The sequence below is a fragment of the Eschrichtius robustus genome, chromosome 3 (assembly GCF_028021215.1).
Source record: "Eschrichtius robustus isolate mEscRob2 chromosome 3, mEscRob2.pri, whole genome shotgun sequence".
NCBI classification, from domain to species: domain Eukaryota; kingdom Metazoa; phylum Chordata; class Mammalia; order Artiodactyla; family Eschrichtiidae; genus Eschrichtius; species Eschrichtius robustus.
The window spans coordinates 150,692,689-150,713,525 of record NC_090826.1 but is presented as its reverse complement, the minus strand read 5'-3'; the positions used below and the strand labels follow the sequence as shown (position 1 = coordinate 150,713,525).

General features: G+C 46.6%; 1 protein-coding gene across 2 annotated transcripts; it reads left to right on the top strand.

Annotated features, from left to right (window-relative positions):
- The first annotated feature begins 1,136 nt into the window (after positions 1-1,136).
- Positions 1,137-12,073, top strand: SERTAD4 (SERTA domain containing 4). 2 transcript variants are annotated; one of them, XM_068541490.1, is made up of 4 exons: positions 1,137-1,269; positions 6,213-6,404; positions 7,641-7,756; positions 9,614-12,073. In XM_068541490.1, the coding sequence occupies exons 2-4, from the start codon at positions 6,230-6,232 to the stop codon at positions 10,388-10,390; spliced, it is 1,068 nt and encodes a 355-aa protein (XP_068397591.1). In that variant the 5' UTR covers positions 1,137-1,269; positions 6,213-6,229; the 3' UTR covers positions 10,391-12,073. The 2 variants fall into 2 exon arrangements, with proteins under 2 accessions (XP_068397591.1, XP_068397592.1); XM_068541491.1 differs by lacking the exon at positions 1,137-1,269 and having other exon boundaries at positions 6,024-6,404.
- The last annotated feature ends 8,764 nt before the right edge of the window (positions 12,074-20,837 follow it).

Sequence of the window (20,837 nt, the reverse complement as noted above, 5' to 3'; positions counted from 1 at the left end):
GATCTCTGTTTTAAAGAAGTGTTATATTTAGCACATCTGGCATAGTAGCAGTAAACAAACATTACAGTCTTTGTAACACTTTTGTGCAGGTGCCTTCCCCCCATTTTATTAGGTCTATGCCTTCCAAGCCTCTGTGTTCATTACACCTGAAATGACCCATCTCGACTATGGAGGGGTCCCTAGACAGAAGTTATGAATTAATGTTTCAAAACACAAACTCCAGTTGAGCTCAATATAGGGAAAAATTACTATTTGCAAAATAATGTGATTCCGGGGCTTAAATTACATTCTTTTGACCAAGGACAGCCTCCTTTATTACTTTTTTATTTCCTGGAGGTTTTCCCTTGAGGCTCCCCACCCAGAAGGAGTTGCCAATTCAAGTTGCAGTCTGACCAAGGTTGCTTTTTTGTACATATACAGCTCCAGAGGGGCGGGGGCGGGGGCGGGCGGCGAGGGGAGAATAACTGCTTGGTCCTGCAAAGGCATCTGTTTCTCATCTCCGTTTGCTGTGGCAAAGGAGAAGAAAGTCTTTTGCAAAGGGTGGGAAAGGCACAGATTTCTTTCTTTCTTTCTCTTTTAAATCACACGCACGCACAACAAAAAAGTAAACCAAATAAAAAAAGAGAAGACATCTCAGAAGGTTGCAGAGTGAATACATTATTCGGCTGGAGCCGAGCCCCCAGGGCTGGGGCGGGAGCCCGGGAGCGCGTGGGGTCTGGGCTGCGGGCTGGAGCTGGGCCCGCGTGTCCCCGGGCACCGGGAGGGGAGGGGAGTGGAGGGGAGGAGAGAAGGAGGGAGGGCGGGAAGGAGGGAAGAAGGCAGGGGGCGGGCTGGGGTGAGGGGAAGGCGCCCCGTGTGCTGGCTGAGGAGCGGCGGCGGCGGCGGCGGGAGCGGAGGGAGCAGAGGGAGGGAGGGAGGGAGAGCGGGCGCGCTTGTCATGTTCCTTTTCTCACCCTGGGGGCATCCTGCAGAACCTCTCCTCGGAAATCCACGGGGAAATGGCAAACAGGATTGACGGGTTTCACACGCTCCTCGCTAGACAGAGCCGCTCATTACCATAACCGTCTGCAGCGACGGCGGCGCAGCGCCCCAGTCGCGGCGGCGGGACCTGCCGGGACCCTCGCCCGCCGCGCTCCAGCGGCCACCGCCGACCGGGCCGCCGGGCCGGGACCCGCGCGAGTGTGCACCGGCGGCCGGGCTGGCGCCGAGCCCGGAGAGGGCCAGCAGCAGCTCGAGCGCCGCGGCCGCCGCCTCCCGGCTGACCCCGCGGTAAGAGCCGGGCTGGGCGCGGGCGGCGGGGGCGGAGAGGCCGGGCCGGGTGGAGCGCGACAGCCGGTCCCCTCGGGCGTCTGCTGGGGCTGACTGGCTCCCGCGCGCCCTTCCGGCCCCCGGGCTGCTCCGGGGTCACCGAATGGACGCGCACCGGCCGGAGCGGGACCCGGGGCGGCTGGAGGGCCGGGGCGCTGCTGGGCGCGGAGGCGGCGCGGGCTTTTTTCCCGGGGCTGGCGAGCGCCGCGGAGCCTTTACCCGGGCGGGAACCGCCGCCGCCTCTAGGGCTGCTCGCGCTGCAGCCCGCGCGCACCGAGGCGAGTCTAGGGGCGGGTGGGGACCGCGGCTCTGGTGAGACCCCAGGGTCCTCGGTGGCCGCTTCTTCCCTTGTCCTGGGGGACGGGGGTCAGTAGGAGGGATGCCACCAGGTCTGGACGCCGCGGCGCTTGGCAGGTGGGGAGGGAGGGATGGTGGATGTCAGGAGCGCGCGTTTGCAAGAAAAAGGAATAGCTGCAGGAGCTGACACCTTCTGTCCCCCCCGCCACCTCCGCCCCCGCACTCTCCTCCCAGGCAGCCGAGCCGCGCTGCGGGCGGCGGCGGCTCCTCTGTCCTCAGCTCACCTCCCCGGCGGGCTCGGCTGCTGCCCGCCTGGTCCACGCCTCCGCCTCTCTCCTCCCTGCCTCCCCTCCCGCCTCCACTGCCCTAGCAACTTTCCGGAGTGCCCGGCCGGGACCACAGAGGCGGGGGGAGAGGCGGCCCCGCGGCCGAGGGTGTCGCGGACACGGCGGGCGCCTGCGGGAGGCACGGGCAGAGTCCTGGCCGCCCGGGTCCAGCGGATGCGCAGGGCGATCCCGCAGGCGCGGGCTCCGAGTGGGTTTGGCCGGCGAAGTGGGGAGGGCCGGGCAGGCATCTGCTGCGGGCTGGAGCGCGGGCCGGGGCCAGCCTCTCTAGAGCCCTGCCAACCGCCGTGAGTCATTTCCTTGGAATCCTACCTTTGGTGTTTATTGCCCTTAGAAGGAAACTTGGTTAAAAAAAAAAAGAAGAAGAAGAAAAGGAAGAATAATCATAGCTCTTATTCTTCAGGAGAGGCGCACGGCTCCAGCACCGTGGAAAGACAACTTGCCTTTGTTCCCAGACACTTGGGGTGTTGTTTACTTTCTCCTTCGGTCGGCGGCCTGCAGGGCTCTGCCCGCTTCCCCGGAGAGGGGCTTGGGTTGCGGCACCGACACCCGAGGGTGTGTCAGTGTGGGAACTCGGACGTGGTGTCTGCTGCCCGCCTGCAGGGAGTGGGTCTCTAAACCTCGGACCCCAGCCTTAGGCCTGGGATGGGGAGACCTGGCGCCCGGGCTCGGACACCCGGGCACCCCCTCGTCTCCCTCCTGCTCAGCACCCGCATTCCAGCCCCAGGACCCGACCTAAAGATCTTGGCCTTTCAGAGCTGCAGCTGAGGAAATGCATTTCCCAGGGCAGACAGGTGTGCTGCAGGGACTGGTAGAAAAGTAGTATCTGTCTATTTAGAAGGGTTGAAGGATTTCATTCCACCCACCCAGCCCCTTCCACCACCACCACTACCACGAGCTGGACAAGCTGTTGAGGTCTTGTTAGGAACAGTGTCAGGTCAAGGGCTTGATTCCACCTGGGCAGGACAGCTAAGACCGGCAGTGTCAAAGGTGTATCGAAAATACCAGCCCTTTACTTCCTTGCTTTTCAGTATTGGAATCAGACCTCTAACTTCTATAATGCTCTTAATAAAATGTTTTCTAATGATGGATGAGGGGGAGGGGTGGGCAAAGAGTGACCAGTATCGCCTGTTGGATGGAAGGCATCACTGAATCTGCAGCTACCCAGTTATGTGTGCCACTTCTATTAGCATCATCATGGCTCCAAGGAAAGAAGAAGCCCAACTCATCTGGAAAAAACAAATTGTATAGAAATGCCTGGTAACATTACTGTGAACATTTGCTGGAAAAACTTGACATTTTAGCCCTTGGCCTTCTGGGAATGCTTGAGGTGTCATTCTACTACATTCCCTTGGCTGACGAAACAGACATGCGGGAGCCTGAGGATAAAAGGTTAGGACCTTTCTAGTTTTTATTTTTTTAAACACTTGTGTAGACAAAAAACACTTTAACACCCTTCTTTTGAATTCACTCACCGCTGATGTTAAAAAAAACAAAATTTACTATACATGTACATCTTTGTGACTCTAGTATTAACAGCACATAAATTTGTGAATTTCAACTTCTGAACTCAGTAGCAGAATTATAATGTAAATCTCATTGTACTGAGAAAAAATGACACTTTGGATCTGTACGTATAATACAAATAAAAAGAATCATGGCTTCGTGCCCCATACTCCAATATTTCATGAATGTTAAACTTGCCTTCTTAATTTCCTAACATCCCAGTGTAAGTTCTGGATAGACTAGGAAGACTCAATTGCAAAATCTCCTCCCCTCTCCCAAATAATCCCAACTCATTTATTTTTTATTCGGACTTACATAAATCACTCTTGGAACTCACCTCTCCAGTTTAGGAATTTGTGTGTAAAAGTCTCCCATTCAAAAAAAGAAAAACTTACTGAAACTAGATATCATAAAAGTAAAGAAACAGCCAAGATAAAAACTATTGTGCCATGTTTCAAGTTCAAATGCATGAGTAGAATTTTGTGCCGGAAACAATACTAACAAATAGAAACGCTGAAATCCTTAACAACCAAAAAGCTACAAGGATAAGTCATTAAAATATAAACAAACTCTTACTAACATAAAATAGCACAGGGCCCATATAATGTCCTTTTAAACAAAGGTAATTGCTGCTAGGGGCCTGCAAATGCTTCTCTGTCTTATGGGATATGGATTTGTCAACGTGCCTTGGTTTATATGTAATAAAATTTCCATGTAGGCAAAAAGCTTGGATCTTATTCCCAGAATCCAGCATAAAGTGAGTGTAAATTTCAAGCGAGAAAATACTGTTGCAGTCAATGAGACAGGGCTACCGACTCTGAGAAAAAGCTATATAATTCATGTGCTCCTGGCAATAGCACTTCCTGATATAGTTGTCTCTTAGATAAGTTAAGAAATTGGACCATTTCATGAGAGTCTTCCAGGAAATAAATACCTTGTTTGGATGTCGAGTTTGAGGGGTGATAGAATGGCTTAGTTTGTGAAATCAGTGTGGTCTAAATTTCTTGATTGATGACTCAAAGAACAGAATAAATGGCATGTCCGACCATTTCTTTTTAGAGAATTAATTGAACCTTTTTTATTCTCTTGAAATAAGGTTTTCAAATAAGTCCTTGCTGCTGCCTCTTTGGAGGGCATTTTAAAAGAAAGGGGGTAGGTAGTTTAGCAGCCCAAATCAGCTGGGTCCTAATTCCAGCCACTGACCTGGACACCTCCCCTGTATGTCAGAAGGCCTGGCTTACGTCTTCAGTGAGGTTGGGACAGAATTTCAGGTCTCAGAGAGAAGTCTGGGTGACGGAGTCTTTGCTGCCAAGAGTTGCTCTGTTAGCCAGAAGGACATTGTCACTTAATGAAGCTATTTCCCCTTCCCCTTGTGCCTTTCCTCCTTTTACCTGGAAGTGGACCCTTGTTATAACATGTAGGTAATAATAGTCTCCCACGAGACAATAGTAGATTCACTCTTTCCCCCAAACATTACAAGCTGTATAATTTGGAGAAGAAAGCAAGAACTAGACCCTTAGCATCTATTTGAAAGACAATCAATCTTCAAGAAAGCAGGCCTGTCATCTCTCTTTGTGACAGTTCTTTAAACGGCAAAGTGAGATAGTGGAGGTTTGGGTCTCGTAAAGGAATTGGTGGATAATAAGGCACTGAGGCTGATCTGCAGTCACCACTGATCTATGGCCCCCAGGTCTTTTGGCTTTAGATCCTCTTCTCCCTTGCACTCACTCTGGACCCCACTTTGAGCCCTACTTAGAACCAGGTGAAGACACTGAGCCCCCAGGGAAAGGCCCCCACCACCCAAGGTGCCGAGGAGCCCAGGGCGCATCCCAAGAGTAGAGAGGCTTCCAGTTTCCCCGCAGACCCTAGGGAAGGGCGTGAACTGGACAGAAGGGCAGTGGTGTTTTGCCTCTTGGAAAGTTTCTGCCTCGCCTCTGGGCTTTGCGGTGTAGAGTTGTCCGCTGCCTCTGGCCCTGAAGCCCTGGCTCCTGTTTAATATTCCGCCTGCTCCGTTGATGTTGTGCTTGGCTCCTGTGGGACTGCAGCTCACGGCTGGAAACTGGAGCCAATTTTCTGTCTTCATCTCTCAGTGTTTTGACTGGAGGCAGATCCAGTTCAGGCCAATCAGGGCTGGTGGAAACAACTACCAAGTGTGTCTCTGTCTGCTTCGCTTTGGGAGAAGAAAGTGGAGAGAGCCCCAGAATGTTGTAGAGGAACTGGCCCTGCAGAAACAGAGGAAGAGGGGGCAGCGGGCAGCGGAACAGACTGAACCTGAGAGCATCAGTAGGGATTCCGGGGAAGACTTCTGTCTCCTCCTTCCTTTTCTTTTGATTGATTAGCGGATTTCATCAAAGGAGACTCTCAGGGGATTGACTAGAAAATTGATTTTGCCTTATTAATAGAAAGGAAGCGGCGAGGGTTTTGGCCTTGCCTCTTAGCGGTACATTTTCTGCGGGAAGGTCAGGAGGAAAATGTGTTTAGGAGGCAAAGCAGCTGTCTGGAAGAGGGCTGAGGGGAATCTGAGAACAATAAGAAATGGGGTTTTTAAAGATCCGCCCATGAAATGCAGATTGCTGAAGACAGAGGCTGAGCTAATAGCAGCAAGAGAGTTTGCTGAGGTTTTCTTTGAAAAAATAATAAAATGTTTCAGGGCAAAGGGGAGGACTGAGACGTAAAAGTTTCCCAAAGCAAAGGAAGGAGGAGCCAAGGCCATCCCCTGGCTTGCTCTTGATTAGGCCTGTTTTCTTTTTTTTCCAGATCTGAGGCTGTCAGAGATGACTCTGGTTCTGTCCATGAATAGATTCTGCGAGCCCATTGTCTCGGAAGGAGCTGCTGAAATTGCCGGGTACCAGACACTATGGGAGGCTGACAGCTACGGAGGCCCAAGCCCCCCAGGGCCAGCACAGGCTCCTCTGCAGGGAGACCGGGGAGCTGGTCCCCCGCTGGCAGGTACTGCCCTTGACCTTCCCCTGCTGCCTTCTGCGGCCAGACTGATGGGCAATGGTGGTGTCTGGGGTGCCCTTCTGAGCGGAGAGAGCTCGTGCTCCAGGGACGTCCCAGGCTGCCTGTGTACCGCTCATAAGTGAGCCCAAGGCTCCAGGGAAAGGACCAGGAGTGATGTTAATTGCATTCAAACCTGAGTTTCCATGTGCTGCTGCTTCGGGTAAAAGTCAGGCATCTGTATTTTTAAGAGAACCAAACCAGATCTTGAAACTTCAGTTTGAGTTTCAGTTTTCTACCTTCTGGAACTATATGGTTCTCTCAGAGCTACACAAGCCCTGGTGGGCTTGACAATGAAATCTTTATCCCATGAGACATAAGGGAATCTGCACTTTGGGCCGGCAGCTATGTGGCTCTTCTTTTTATTAAGCGCTCAATAGGCTTTGGTATTATAGGAAAAAAAAATTTTTAAGACCAGAAAACAATATGTTCTCCCTGATTCTTTATTCTTATACTTTAAGGTGAGTTCCTTTGGATTTTTGTGTAGTACCAGTGATTGGAAAAAAAACAAAAACCTAAAATGTAAAATGAGTACTTGTTGAAGTCAGATTTGCTAAAAAGGATTAAAAGCTTGGTCTTTAAAAATTAGACCCTATTTTTATTCATGGTTGATATGTTACATTTTTGAGAGCAAAAAGGACTTTTGTTACCCTGAATTTTAATTTTAAATTTAAAAAATTTAAATTTTATATTTTAAAAGAAGGAATATTATGACTCCAGTGTGCAGATAATAATTTGCTTACTTACTGAGAGCCCGTAATATTTAAATGTTATTTGGTTATTAGTGTTTACAGTTAAAGATATATACATCTGAACAGTGGTGTTATATTATGATGGGTTTAATTAAATAATTGGAATAAATACTAATATTATTTCGGAATTATTACACTACTCCCCTTTATGAATGTTGCTGTTTGCCTGTGCATAGAGTTAAGATTCTGAGTATTTAGTAAATGCTGAAATATGTCATTTTCCTCTATAATTGTCTAGAAATCCTTGCCTAGCCTGGGTCACAGGATTCTGTATGATAGCAACTATTAAGACTAATGTTTATTTTTAATCACCACATGTACAGACAAATACGTAGCCAAGTTATCTTCTAAAAGGCAAGGCAAGGAAAGTATTTTGTTTGGAGAACCTCTGGCAGACCGCATGTCATTTGTCGTATCTGATTTATTACCACAGGATCACATTACAGGGGAATTTCAAATCCTATAACAACATCCAAGATCACATACTTTAAGAGGAAGTATGTGGAAGAAGAGGATTTTCACCCACCACTCAGCAGCTGTAGCCATAAAGTATGTTTTTTTAAATAGTCATTATTTTTATTAAGAGTTTAAGATACTTAGCAACAGTTGCTTGATCCATTTCCAGAAATTAAAGTGTTCCACCCAAGCAATGAAAATGAGCCACTTCTCAGAAGAGCCATGTTAATCGTTGTCACTTTTTTGGGTCCTGTGTTATTTTTCACAAGTATTTGAAGAAAGAGCCAGCAAGAGCTCCTCTGCCCAGAAATAAGAAAATTATATAATCTGAAGAATGTCTTTTTTACTAATGATTTCATTTTCCTCAAGTTGCATTAAGGGTCATGGCGACTGGTGCTTTCACATGTGCAGAAATGCACCTGTTCTTTCCTGACCTGTTCCCCGTATCTGAGCTCCAGCTACCATGGCCAGTACCACACGTATGTGCCTACACGGGGGTGGTCACCCAGGGCTTTTCCTGACCTCTCAGCGGGGGACTCACCATCCTTTGAATGTGTGCATGAAAGTAGAAACGTCCTTCATGGTGCATTCATTACACATGTTTCATTTGTTAAAATATATAATTCATTCCCAGGAAAAGAGCAAAGCTAACTTTTTTGCATGTATAAGAAGAAAATAACAGGATTGGGAAAGTGCACAGAAGTATGAAACTGGCTATCTAAGCTTTTGAAATACCAGTTCCTTTTCCTTATGGCTACCTTCCTTCAAAAACAATCTGCTAATTTAATCGAGGAGAGGATAACCCAGACCAGAGTTTTTTGAAACACAGAGAAGATTTTTAATTTTTTAATCATCTTCCTCACTTCTTACTCCCTCTCCCCCACCCCACCCCTTTAGATGTTGCTTTGACTCTGCTCATAAAAAGTCATCAGCATGCATTGGCAGGTGTTGGGCTTTCCCCTGCATTTGTAGTTCCTCTGTTAGGTCAGCTTGGGCTGGTTTAATTCACAGCTCCTCAGGTTGGCGCTTTTTTTTTTTATGACCTGGAAGAGCTGATCCCCAGGTGACAAGCATTTTAAGTCCTTTTTGGTTTCTGTGTTGTGGCTTATAGCAGTTTTCCAAATTGCCACTGGGTTTGTAGCAATGATCACACAGTGATGGTATCACACAGCTCAGGAGTGAGTCCTCTGACTCCCTCTCTGCATCTTTCCTCCTGCCCAACACCAGAAGAAGCCTACTTTGGCCCTTCAACCAACAGTTCCTTTTAGGGTTTGAGCCTCATTCATTATTTTTGTCCCCCTATGAAGCAAAGATAATTGCAAGAATGAAACCCAGAAGAACAGCCAGAGAGAGCCATGAGATCTGACAGCCAGATCTCATGCTCCTTGATGGCTAGGCCAGGGTTTGAAGTATACTTATGATGACCTGCATGTTGGCATCTTAAAAAGCATATATTGACATATATATGTGTCACATAAAGGCCCAAGTGTCATAAGAGTCCAGCTTGATGAATTTCACAAAGTGTGAAATAGCCATATAACTAACATCCAGATAAAGAAACAACATAACCAGCAACCCAGAACCTCTCCTGTGTCCCCTTCTAGTCACTACCTCTCTGCCCTCCAAAGAACCCCCTCTCCTGACTTCTAACAGCATAGATCAGTTTTGTGCATTTCGGCATCTCCCTCACTGAGCCGTAAAAGGCAGACATCCTGACCTGTCCCTGCTGAGGTCTGCACTGTGGCTGGATTCCCCGATGCTCGACATCACCAGTGAGTCTGCTGGGAAGGGGAGACATTAGCAGCCCCTGGGACAGCATCTCTAAATGAACCTGGGGAAACAAGATCACAACATTCCCAGACTCAGAAACTGCCAAGAGAGAAATGTGCTGTGATGATATTTTAATATAAACCATTTCCTAAGCTTTCTCTTCCTTTTTTTGATGTTTAGACCATCTCAATCTTTGAGGAACGAGCCCACATCCTTTATATGTCCTTAGAAAAGCTAAAGTTTATCGATGATCCTGAAGTGTACCTCCGAAGATCTGTCCTTATAAACAATTTGATGAAAAGGATCCATGGAGAAATTATCATGCAGAATAACTGGTGCTTTCCTGCCTGTTCTTTCAATGGCACCTCTGCCCAGGAGTGGTTTATGGCTCAAGACTGTCCTTACCGGAAACGACCTCGGATGGCCAAAGAGGAGTGTGAAAAGTTTCATGCCTGCTGCTTGTACCAAGAATGTGGTGGTCACTACCTAAATTTACCCCTTTCTGTCAATGCTAATGTCGGAAATGCCTCCACCACTGCCTCTTCCTCCTCCTCCTCCTCCTCCTCCTCCTCATCTTCCTCTTCCTCTCCCCCTCTGCCTTTACCGAGTTGTTCCCACCAGGTGGATTTTGATGTAGGCAGTGCACCCATTTACAAGGCTGATGGCCAGATACCTGCCAATGAAATCTTTGTTACTAATGTGAGGTCACTTGGTGTTCAGGAAAAGGCCAAATTGAATGAGAAAGCAAATGATGACACCAACAGGGATGGTGGCCCCCTAAGCCATGAACCTGTGGGAAATGACCTTGCTTTTGAGTGCAAAGGCCAATTTTATGATTATTTTGAGACTGGATATAATGAAAAAAACAATGTAAGTGAGTCGTGGAAAAAGTCCTTAAGGAAAAAGGAGCCTTCACCAAGTAACAAACTGTGCTGCAGCAAAGGAAGTAAAATATGAGCCACCTTCTCACCGAAACTTTGAAGCATGCACAGCATGATCAATTAGCTCTCATGAATTTTATTTTGAATGGATTTTATAGTTTTGTACAACTGATACAATTATGCCATGAACATGCCATGTCATTTTAATGCCTGGAGAGCAGATTGCATATAACATCTGTATAGTAGGCATCGGCGAGCTACTTATAAATGTGGTGATGTTACCGAGAAAACAGTTGACGCTTAAAAGTATATCTTAGTTTTCTTACAGAAAAGATCAGTAGATTAGAACAGGGGGCAATGTGCCCTTGTGATATTTCCGTGACCTCCAGGAGCCTGTCACTAGCAAAGAACCTTCCACCTGTTTGCCACTTAATTAGGTAGTTATTTGATAAGCAAATCAATATAACCAGCAAAGAATGTCTGCTTCTTCTTTATGATACAGTATTTTTTTCTGACTAAAAGACTGAAGACAGGGAGCTAGGTGAAATGGCTTCCTGGTGCTGTTAAGTATTTGGATTCAACAGTCTTGTGTGACAGATGAAAATAGGATAGAAGGTAATGAAGCACACCTGTCTAGGGGCAGCAAGCAACAATATGAGTAGAGGCTAATCCCTGCAAGTTCCCAGCTTGCCTGTGATGGGTGATGAGGCTTTTAGAGATATATTATACAGGGCGATTTTTGGTGCCTTACTTTATCTTAATTTTTGCCAATGTGAAAATTAAGGATAAATCAGAGTACAGCAGGGATTTAACAAACAGGAAAACAAAAAAACACAGGGTGGATCAATATTGTTTGGAAACCGTTAATGTCGAACTATTGCATTGAACTTTTGATTCAACATCTCTATTCTTCCTTTGTTTTTGATGCCCAATTGCTTTCGGATTTGGCATTTTTAGAAAGGGATGGAGGAAACAATAGACAGAGCTGTTAGAAACCAGCACTGGCTGCTCGAGCTTTTCTATGGCAACGGTCTGTTGCTGGGGTTTGGGTTTTCTGGGTTTTGGGTTGTTTTGTTTTGTTTTCTTGTCCAATGAAGTTCATGGACCAGTGGCATGCATCATACTTTAATCTGTTTTGCATCATTTCACTCGTTTAGATTATAAAAGCATGTGGTTTTTTATATATGACTTTTGCTGTTGATTACGAAGCACAATGTTGATAAATGATGTGGTGATCAATAAGGTTTTATCTTAAAGAATGTAAAGATTTTAGTTTGGGGAAAGTTATTTTGGAGAAATGGGACTCAGTCGACAAAAGCTCCTATGTATTTGGTCGTTTTTCTCAATCATTTCTTTCATTTGTGCATTGGCAAGGTACCAGAGTACCCCTCTGACCATCCTTCCTTCCACACCAGCCAACTCCTCCTGCTAAACTGTATTCCCATTTCCAAGGTTACTGGCTGACTTGGGCCTCCTTACACAATACTTCACAGGAACCAAATGCCAAATGGAGGAAGTAAGTAAGTCCTCCCAGTTTCTCCAAGATAAAGCTTTTTTATTATTGCTATTAATATTAAATATAGGTCTCATTCATACAGTGTATGAGTAGGATCATCATTTGGACAATGTCCACAAGGACCAATTTTTAAAACCTGTTCTTGTGTTATGGCTGAATAGTCTAGTGATGTTTTGTCCTTTATTTTCAATATTTGATAAACATTTGATGTTGAAAACTTAGATGATAGATGCTTGTATATGAATGTGTTGTTGTAATAAAGTGAAGTTTTCTTGATATATATTTATTAAAATGATCAAAATTCATTCAGATTTTCTTACTTTAATGACTGTTGGCTATGTTTCTCTTTTCCATTGCTCTTTCTCCTTTAAAAATCTCAAAATGTCTAGAAACTGTCATGGGCAGTGGCCACACAGGCGTTTTCAAAGTTAAAGTGTACTTTGAGAGGCCCATCTAATAGGTGTTTCAGAATGCTCCTAGTTTGTAGGTTTAGATTTCTCTTGATTAAGAGCACAGTGTTAGTAAATGATGTGCTTTGTGATCGATAAGGTTTTATCTGAAAGGATCTGAAGGTTTTCATTTTTATAAAGTTTCTGAAAAAAATAGCATAACATGAAGCCATAAATACTGAATCCTAGCTGATTCCTTTATGAATGTCAAATTGTCAAGAAGATGGCCCACATGTAAACGGTTAAAATAGCTACAGAGGTTATTGCCGGTGGTAGTCCGTGCAATTCTGTATTGTTGTTATTCTTAGAGGCTAATATTTCATTTGATAAAAGGGGCAAACTAGTTGGAAGCTAGTTAATTTGCCAAAAGTAGCATTCTTATTGTGAGCGTAATACATCATGGACATTTAAATATGAAAGAAAGGACTTACATTTTTGCTTTTTAAAAGCCCCCAGCATTACTAGATAATGGTGGCCAAAGCTGTAAAATGATGGAGTTGGTGATTTTCCACAGAACCCACTAGCGCTTCTTTGCAGGATGATGGGTGTCTTTGAATCCAGCAGCATTAAAATGTGTAATATTTAGTAATCAGGTTTTTGTTTCTAGGACATTTCCAGCATACTTTTTCTTTACTAAAAAATAATCCCTAAACACCCATCCAAGTAACAAAAATGTTTCTGGTGTTGGTATGAAAGCGTTAGGGCCTCCTCTGTGCCTACCTGGTGATTTCTACTCAAGAGATATTAAGTTAGATTTTCCAGAGTTGTCAAGGCTCCCCTTCATAGTTAAGTCTATGAATTGGGTTCTATAGTTATATCCTCAGAGATGGGAAAAGCTAAGACCGCCCTCAACAGCACACTGCTGTCTCTCCAGCTGGAAGTAACACCTTTTCTTATTGCTCTGCTTTCTTTGCTTTAAGGAAAACCTCATATGGCCGAATCCAGACTTTTAAAAGTTGAATGAGGGGAAATCTTCACTTAAGAAAATGGCCCAGCTCCCCAAATGTGCCTTTAATTGCTACTCCCCTAGGCATCTAGGTGCATGTCTGTAAACAAATCATTAACCTCTGCCTCTGGTCGTTCCTCTCTTAAAGTATGTGATTTGTAGAGGATAACCTGGCAAAGGCCCTTTAAAAGGGCAAAGGTATCATTATATGCTTCCACTCTTAAAATCCTATTATTCTATAGTTCACCTTGAAGGTGTCCTAGGGACAGGGACCTGGGAGGAAGGTAGGTAGGAAAAACTTAAACCTAGTGGCAGTGACTATTTGACAACAATCAATAATTAGGGTAAAGCATCTTCGGCCTGATCTTTTAAGACAATGGAAATGTTGAACATTTTACCTGCTACTTTGTTAAATAGATGCTGAAGCGAGTGAATGTAAGGTATTTGCTTTTAGAGCTCATAGATTATAACTCCATCAAAGCATGGCTACCCATCCCTCCAAACGTGAACTTGCACTACAGCTTCCCTTGAGTACTTCCTTTCTGTGTATCAAGAAGAGAGCCAAGAACAACTTGCAGAAGACATGGGTGTTAAGAGGTGCCAGCCTCACAATAAATATCAGACAGGGATATGAGGATTTGTTTTCAATGCAGCTAAGCTTTTATATCCCTCAAACAAATTATGAGCAGAAAACGTTTTTGAAGATAATTAGTTGTTCAAACCCACTTTTATGACAGTCCCTGAAATTTGTAGTCATTGTATTTGTAGTGAAATCACATTCCTGCCAGTTTTACTAGGCCTTTTCAAAAACAAGGATTCAACATGGCATCAATAATGATGATTTAAACTAGACACAGAAATGTCCTGTGAAGAGAAGAATGAAATCAATATTTAAATAATAAAAGAGACAATGTATGTTTTCTAGGAATTGATTTTAAGATTGTTTTGCTCTGATTCTGTGGTTTAAAATAAATGCATTAAGGATCTTTTAAGTTAACTGCACGATGCCTCCAGTACTTTCTTAGTTATAGTATAGTGAATAAGCAAGGTATATTCTCTTCACTTGGCTAAAACTTCTCCATTTTATGTGACGTAGCTACATGACCTGGAGTAAATCAGTTACTAGTTTAGAGATTATTTCCAGCCCTGTGTACTTGCCATATTTTAGCTGGGAGAATTCACTTAGGAAAAGCACTTGCAAAGATGTAAGTTATGAACACTTGAATCTCACATCCTGCCATAAAGTGCATCAGCAAGTGAGTTTAATAAAACATGCTGTTTAAAATAGTCTGTAATTTCCTGTTTCTGCATTTCCCTTCAGTATCTGTGACAGGCTGAAGAACGATGACTAAACGAAGGGAATTTACACAAGCTAGTCTGGTGGTGTTTGCAAACCATCACCATGAGCTTCATCTTCTTTGGTAAACAATTCTCTGGTGGGCTGTCTATTGCTGTGTTTTTTTCCTTGGTGTTGGTCCAATTTGTTAATTTTTAAAATGCAAACTACTTATTCACAGCCTGGAAACACCTGCTTTTGACCACAATGAAATTGATGGAACGTATGGAGATGAATTAGTCGTTTCTCATGAAATTTTCCGTATTTCTCAACCCCATTCAATGGAACTGTTCCCTTCATTTAACATTATGAAATCTTATAAAATGCCATATCTTGGGGGTAGAACACACACAGAAAAGAACTGCAGAGATGTAAGTTGTGATCTTGCTTCCTGCTGAGATCCCAAGACAGTGGGTAAATAGCAGAACTTCGGGGAGGGGGAGATGGGTTTCAGCAGGAGTTGCCTCCAATCAGGTCATTCCATGGGAGCAGCTGAGTCCAGGCATCAGGTGTGTGATCCTCCACCACCCCATCTGATTGGTCAGCTCACACATGAACCCAACCCGGATACTTCTAGACACAGTACTTTTCTGCAGATGTCTTCTGAGGCAACTGCAATGAGCTAAGCTCAGATGTGACGTATCCCTTGTATTCTGTCAATTAAGAAGTGAGCAGATCTCTCTGAAACGCATCTGGCACAGTGCTCAGGCATCTATACCATCCTCAAACTCACACAACCCCTGTGTGCATAATAAGGAAAAGATGGAGAATGACAGCCTTCAAGGCAAGGGATTTCAGCAAAAGGTTGGGGAGTTGATTTCTGATGGAGTGGAGGGGAAGAAGTCTGGGAAATACAGCACTCCACGTGCACAGAGGAGTGTATTCACTTTCTTTACGGAGAAGTCTAAAGATTAAAAAGGAAAGAAGGCAATTTTTTGGTCAAACCTCTTTATGAAGACAAGAAAAACCATTTCAGGTACTAAAAGAGAGAGATGGCTTGTCCGTCCTTTCTGGGAGCTGGGAGGGGTTCTCATTGTTGTTCTTCAAGTCCTTAGATGCTGTGCTTTTCAATAAACCAACCAAACTGTCTTTGTGACTAAGTATAGGCATTAGCTCATCTCTCCTATTCAGTTCAGGCACAGTGGTTGTGGGTTTCTTGTGAAACTGGAATATAGCAGAGGGTTAAGAGTGCGGGACTTGGAGTCAAACTGCCTGGATGCAAATTCCAGCTCTGCCAGTGTAGCTGTGCAAACTTGGCCTTGGCCAGCAAGCCACATCACTTCCTAGCACCTCAGTTTCCTTGTCTGTAGAATGGGGTGGCATGCCATACCCACCTTGTCAGTTTGTCAGGATTAAAGACTTTAATATTGGGGAAGTGGCTTGACCTTGCCTGGGCACGCACTATGGGTGTGAAATAGCAGTGAGCCTCCATGACTTTTCCGCTAATGTCCCTGGACCCCCTGAAAGCTGGAGCTGACAGTACCAGATCCTTTTCGGGGAAAGTATTCAGCCTCCTGGGTTTTGTACAGCAGGTTTGAAATTAAATAGAGGGATGGTGTCAAACCTGGGGACCCAGGACCCTTAGACAGCTATGAAAGTAGTCACTGGTGTTCCTGAGATATGTTTAATATTTCAAAAGCTTATTGGAAATCATAAAATTTCCTGAAAGCAGTTGTGCAGGAAATTGTCAGATTTCTTTACATTGTCAGATTTCTTTACCCTTGGCTGGAATTAAATCAGCTCTGGGTTAACACAGTACAAACTGAGAAGAAATTCTGGGAAAATGAAGGCATTTTTCCTAATAAATAAATTTATTTTGAGGATAGTATCTTTCAGAACATTGGCTACCTGAAAGGCGTAAGAGGTGTCCTTTACAAATGAACAGATTAAAAACCACTGACCTCTGATTCATCCCTAGGATTTGCCAAAGTTCAAGTTTATCCAATTACTATATTGAATGATTCTCTTAGACCTAGTTTTTCCTCAGAAAGAAATACAATATGGAGTAAATAAATACAGACCAAGCATTATTCCTTATGTTCCTATATCTGATAATGGAGGCCAAAGCAGAATTTTCTGTATAATTATAACTTCGAGGACATGGCCTCAAAGTAGTTATAAAATAACTTCGATACAGTTTCCACTTAGAAGATCTAAGTTTAAAAGCAGCTCAACTAGGGAGTGGTTGTCCCTACTTCAAGAGCTCATTTCTTTCTATGTTGCCTTTAAACTCAGAGCCCAATTGATGACTTCAAAATTGGATTTCATTTTTAAAATTACATTTCTGTCTCTCTCGATGTTCCAAGAGTATATATTTTTCCATAAGCTGAGGTACATCACCTGTAGTGATGCTTGCTGATTGTTAGGACTGAAATGAGGACAAAACTGAACCATATAGTTTGAGAATGAGAAATTGGTGCCAGAGTGAGAGAAAATGCAGTGTTGTGCCGTGATGGTTCCAGAACTTCTCTGGGACAGGTTTTCCTCCTTCCCAACTGAGCTCTGGGATCTCATAAGTGACACAGTAGTTGCCATTTGAGCTAGCAGAACAGCTGAGAGGGGCATGGGGGTGGGGGAGGACACCTCAACCTGCCCCGGGAGATCCAGGCTGGCCATCTCCAGACTCTTGTTCTCCCCTTACTTGGAAACTCAGCAGCTGGAGCAGATTTTTTAAAAAATAAATTTATTTATTTGGCTGCGTTGGGTCTTCCTTGCTGCGCGCGTGCTTTCTCTAGCTGCGGAGAGCGGGGGCTACTCCTCGTTGCGATGTGCTGTCTTCTCATTGCGGTGGCTTCTCTTTGTTGTGGAGCACCAGCTCTAGGCGCGTGGGCTTCCGTAGGTGTGGCATGCAGGCTCAGTAGTTGTGGTTTGTGGGCTCTAGAGCGCATGCTCTGTAGCTGTGGCGCACGGGCTCACTTGCTCCGCGTCATGTGGGATCTTCCCAGACCGGGGCTCCGAACCCGTGTACCCTGCATCGGCAGGCGGATTCTTAACCACTGCGCCACCAGGGAAGTCCAGGCAGATTGTTAACCACTGCGCACCACGGAAGTCCCCTGGAGTAGATTTTTTATTTTCCAGCGGGTAGTATTCCAACCAGTAAGCATTCTCAGTTAGAATTCTTAACCAGTCTAGCCTTAACCTAGCTGGTATTAGCCAAGATGACTTAATGTGCAAGGGACTTGAGGCATTGGCGGGTGTGTGTGTGTGGGGGGGGGAAATCTCTCTGGAAAAGGTATTAGTCTGCACAGAAAGGACCCATAAAGAAATCCTGGGGGGCTTCCCTGGTGGCGCAGTGGTTGAGAATCTGCCTGCCAATGCAGGGGACACGAGTTCGAGCCCTGGTCTGGGAAGATCCCACGTGCCGCAGAGCAACTAGGCCCGTGAGCCACAACTGCTGAGCCTGCGCGTCTGGAGCCTGTGCTCCGCGACAAGAGAGGCCGTGACAGTGAGAGGCCCCCGCACCGCGATGAAGAGTAGCCCCCACTTGCCGCAGCTGGAGAAAGCCCTCGCACAGAAACGAAGACCCAACACAGCCAAAAATAAATGGATAAATAAATAAATAATAAAAATAAGGAATTCCTTTAAAAAAAAAAAAAAAGAAATCCTGGGACCATCTGTCTATCTGGGTGTTGCAATGGATGAATGAATAGACAAATGTTAGGAAGAACCCTGGGGTGGAGTTTGCAAGAATTGATTGATTTCCAATCCTCATGCTCATTATAGAGCAGACACGGTTTAACTCATTCTAAAATTTTCTAACTTTTTACCTATAGTCTATTGCATTGGCTTCTGATCAAATGACTTCTGTTTCTTAACCATAGAAATATAACCAAGTATGCTGAGAGCTCTAGATTAGGAGTTAGGAGACAGGTTCTTGCCTGGCTCTACCACTCACTAGCCGTCTAACCATCAACAAGCCCTTAACTTCTCTGAGTCTTAATTTTCCATCTGTCAAATGATGAGGTTCCACTCAAAGGGCCTTGGTCTCTTCTGGCCCTGACATTTGTGATTCAAACAACCGGAAATCTTTCTGAAGATTTTCACTTGAATTTTCTACACGTGTCACTCCTTCCTTTACTTCCCCAGTATGCCTTTATTATTTTTCCCCCAGTGAAACCGAGATACTGCTTCTGGATGTTTCTTAAAGAATAAATCTCTGAGTTTTCGTCCAGATGATTGTATTCTGCACATGGCTGCTAACCAATTGCCTGAAATGCATTCCTCCAGATAAACCACGCTCCCCCGCGGTGTCTCAGTACCGTTACCCTCCCCCTCCCCGGAGAGGGCTCCCCCCATCCATTAGCCCATTAGCTCCACACATTCGGAGCCAGCCAGGCGCAGCGCCGCTCCTCCTGACACAAGATTGTCCTCCCCTTCAAGCAACCAGCCTGCCTGTCCTACGCAGGCAGGAGATCCGAGAACCCTCTTCTCTCTCATGTTTATGAGTAATGAAATAGCGGACTTTCCCCCTTCTTTTTGTGAAGACAGTCCTTGCAGCTGTGACTGTAACTTATTCTTTTTTTTATATGAGCCAAGATTATGGTCCCGTAACCCAATTAGTGTCATTTGGTGGTGGTCCAAGTGCTTCCCCTGCACGAGTTTTAATTTGGGGATCCCCGGAGGCTGCACTCCACATCTGTAGCCGGCCTGTCCTTCCTCTCCCCTTATTTGCTCGAGGTTTATGGGAGGATTAGCTGTGTGGTCTGGGAGGCGGCTGCTTCTCTTTCATCCGCACTGCTCTCGAGCCGCCGAGGAGCCTTTTACTTTTCATCAAGCCCTGGCACCTGGAAGGCAGGCAGCCGGGGTGACTGGAATGAATCAGTGGATGCCCTGCAGGCCCCGAGGGGCGCGGCCCTGGTAGCGTGGGGGAGGGGAGGGCGGGGGGAAGCTGCGTTCGAGGGGAGCAGCCCACCACCCCGCCAGGCTGGGCCAAGCTGGGATCCAGAGCGCAGGTCGCAGAGCAACCCCACACCCCGCCCCCACTCCCTGGCTGGCGAGGACTGGAGAGGGCTCGGGGCGCTCATTGTGCAGGCAGCTGGCACCAGCTGGGAAGGGGAATTAGCATAACAAAGAGCCGGAGCGAGCGCCGCGCGGCCCGGCTGGGGCTCTGCCGAGAGCCCCGGGCTCGGAGAAGCCGCGCTGTCATCAGCAGCGCACCCCGGGCCGCGGGACCGGCGACCCTCGGAGCTGCAGGGCGGGACCCCATTGCAGACGTCCGCGCCAGCGCGAGGTCGGCCAGAATCCCGGCCGCCGGGCTCGCCCGGAGAAAATAGCGCGTGTGGGTGTGAGTGCCCGTGACAACGTGAGTGGGCGTGTGTGTGTGCGCGCGCGCGCGCCTGTGTAGGGATGCTGTGGGTCCCTCTGAGTGTGCGTGAGTGTGTGCATGGGCGTGCATGTGACTGTGGCCGTGGGCATGTGAAGAGGCCACCTGCAGACTGGAGGGGACCCACTAGCTCCCTTCGCTCCCTCCCCACCTAGGCCTCTTTGTTTATTCCTTCCCTGGAGAGGAAAGGAATCACCGGTTCTTAACTCTGGCGGCCCCGTGGAACCCCCTGGGGAGCTTTTACAAAGCCCCCGGCCCCCGACTAGCTAATAACAGGCCCCTGCGGGGGTCTCCAGCGCGGTGTCTCCTAATCCGCCCTCGCGGATTCCGACCCGCCCCTGGGGTGAGAACAGGTGAGAACTGGCTGACCCGGCCGCCAGCCAGCGACCGCGGAGGCAAGGACCTCCGAGCCCTGCGTTTAGGGCCTCGAAGCTTTGCCTTCGCCTTCACTGGCTGAGGTCAAGTGCACATTCCTCCCACACTAGCGCTTGGGTCTGAAGCTTCCGACTGGGCAACTTCATCTCAGTGTTTGCATATAATCCTTAGAGCTGCCCGTGAGAAGAAAGCGGTCGGGAAACTAAGGCTCTGTTAAGTATCACAAAAGGTCACAAAGCAGTAATTCGGCCGACCGAATTGGAGCCCAGGGCTGTGGGACTCGAAGCCCACGTTCCTTCCACTGTGACATTAAACAACAACAAAAACAAACACCGCTGTTTAATGCGCAGCAGACCTCAAGCTGACCAGGTCCCTGGAAGGACCCACGGCCCGAGAAGGCAGACACAGACCAGACGACGTCCCTAGAAAATGCCCAGGGCCTCTCCTCCAGCCCCGATTTCTGCGCCACCTTCGACCTGATCGCCCCTTCCCCGCTCTGCCCGGCTCTCGGTACAGCCCTCCGCAGACTGCGGCCCCCAGCCCCCTCCCTAAAGGAAGGGAAAATGACGGCACAAGCC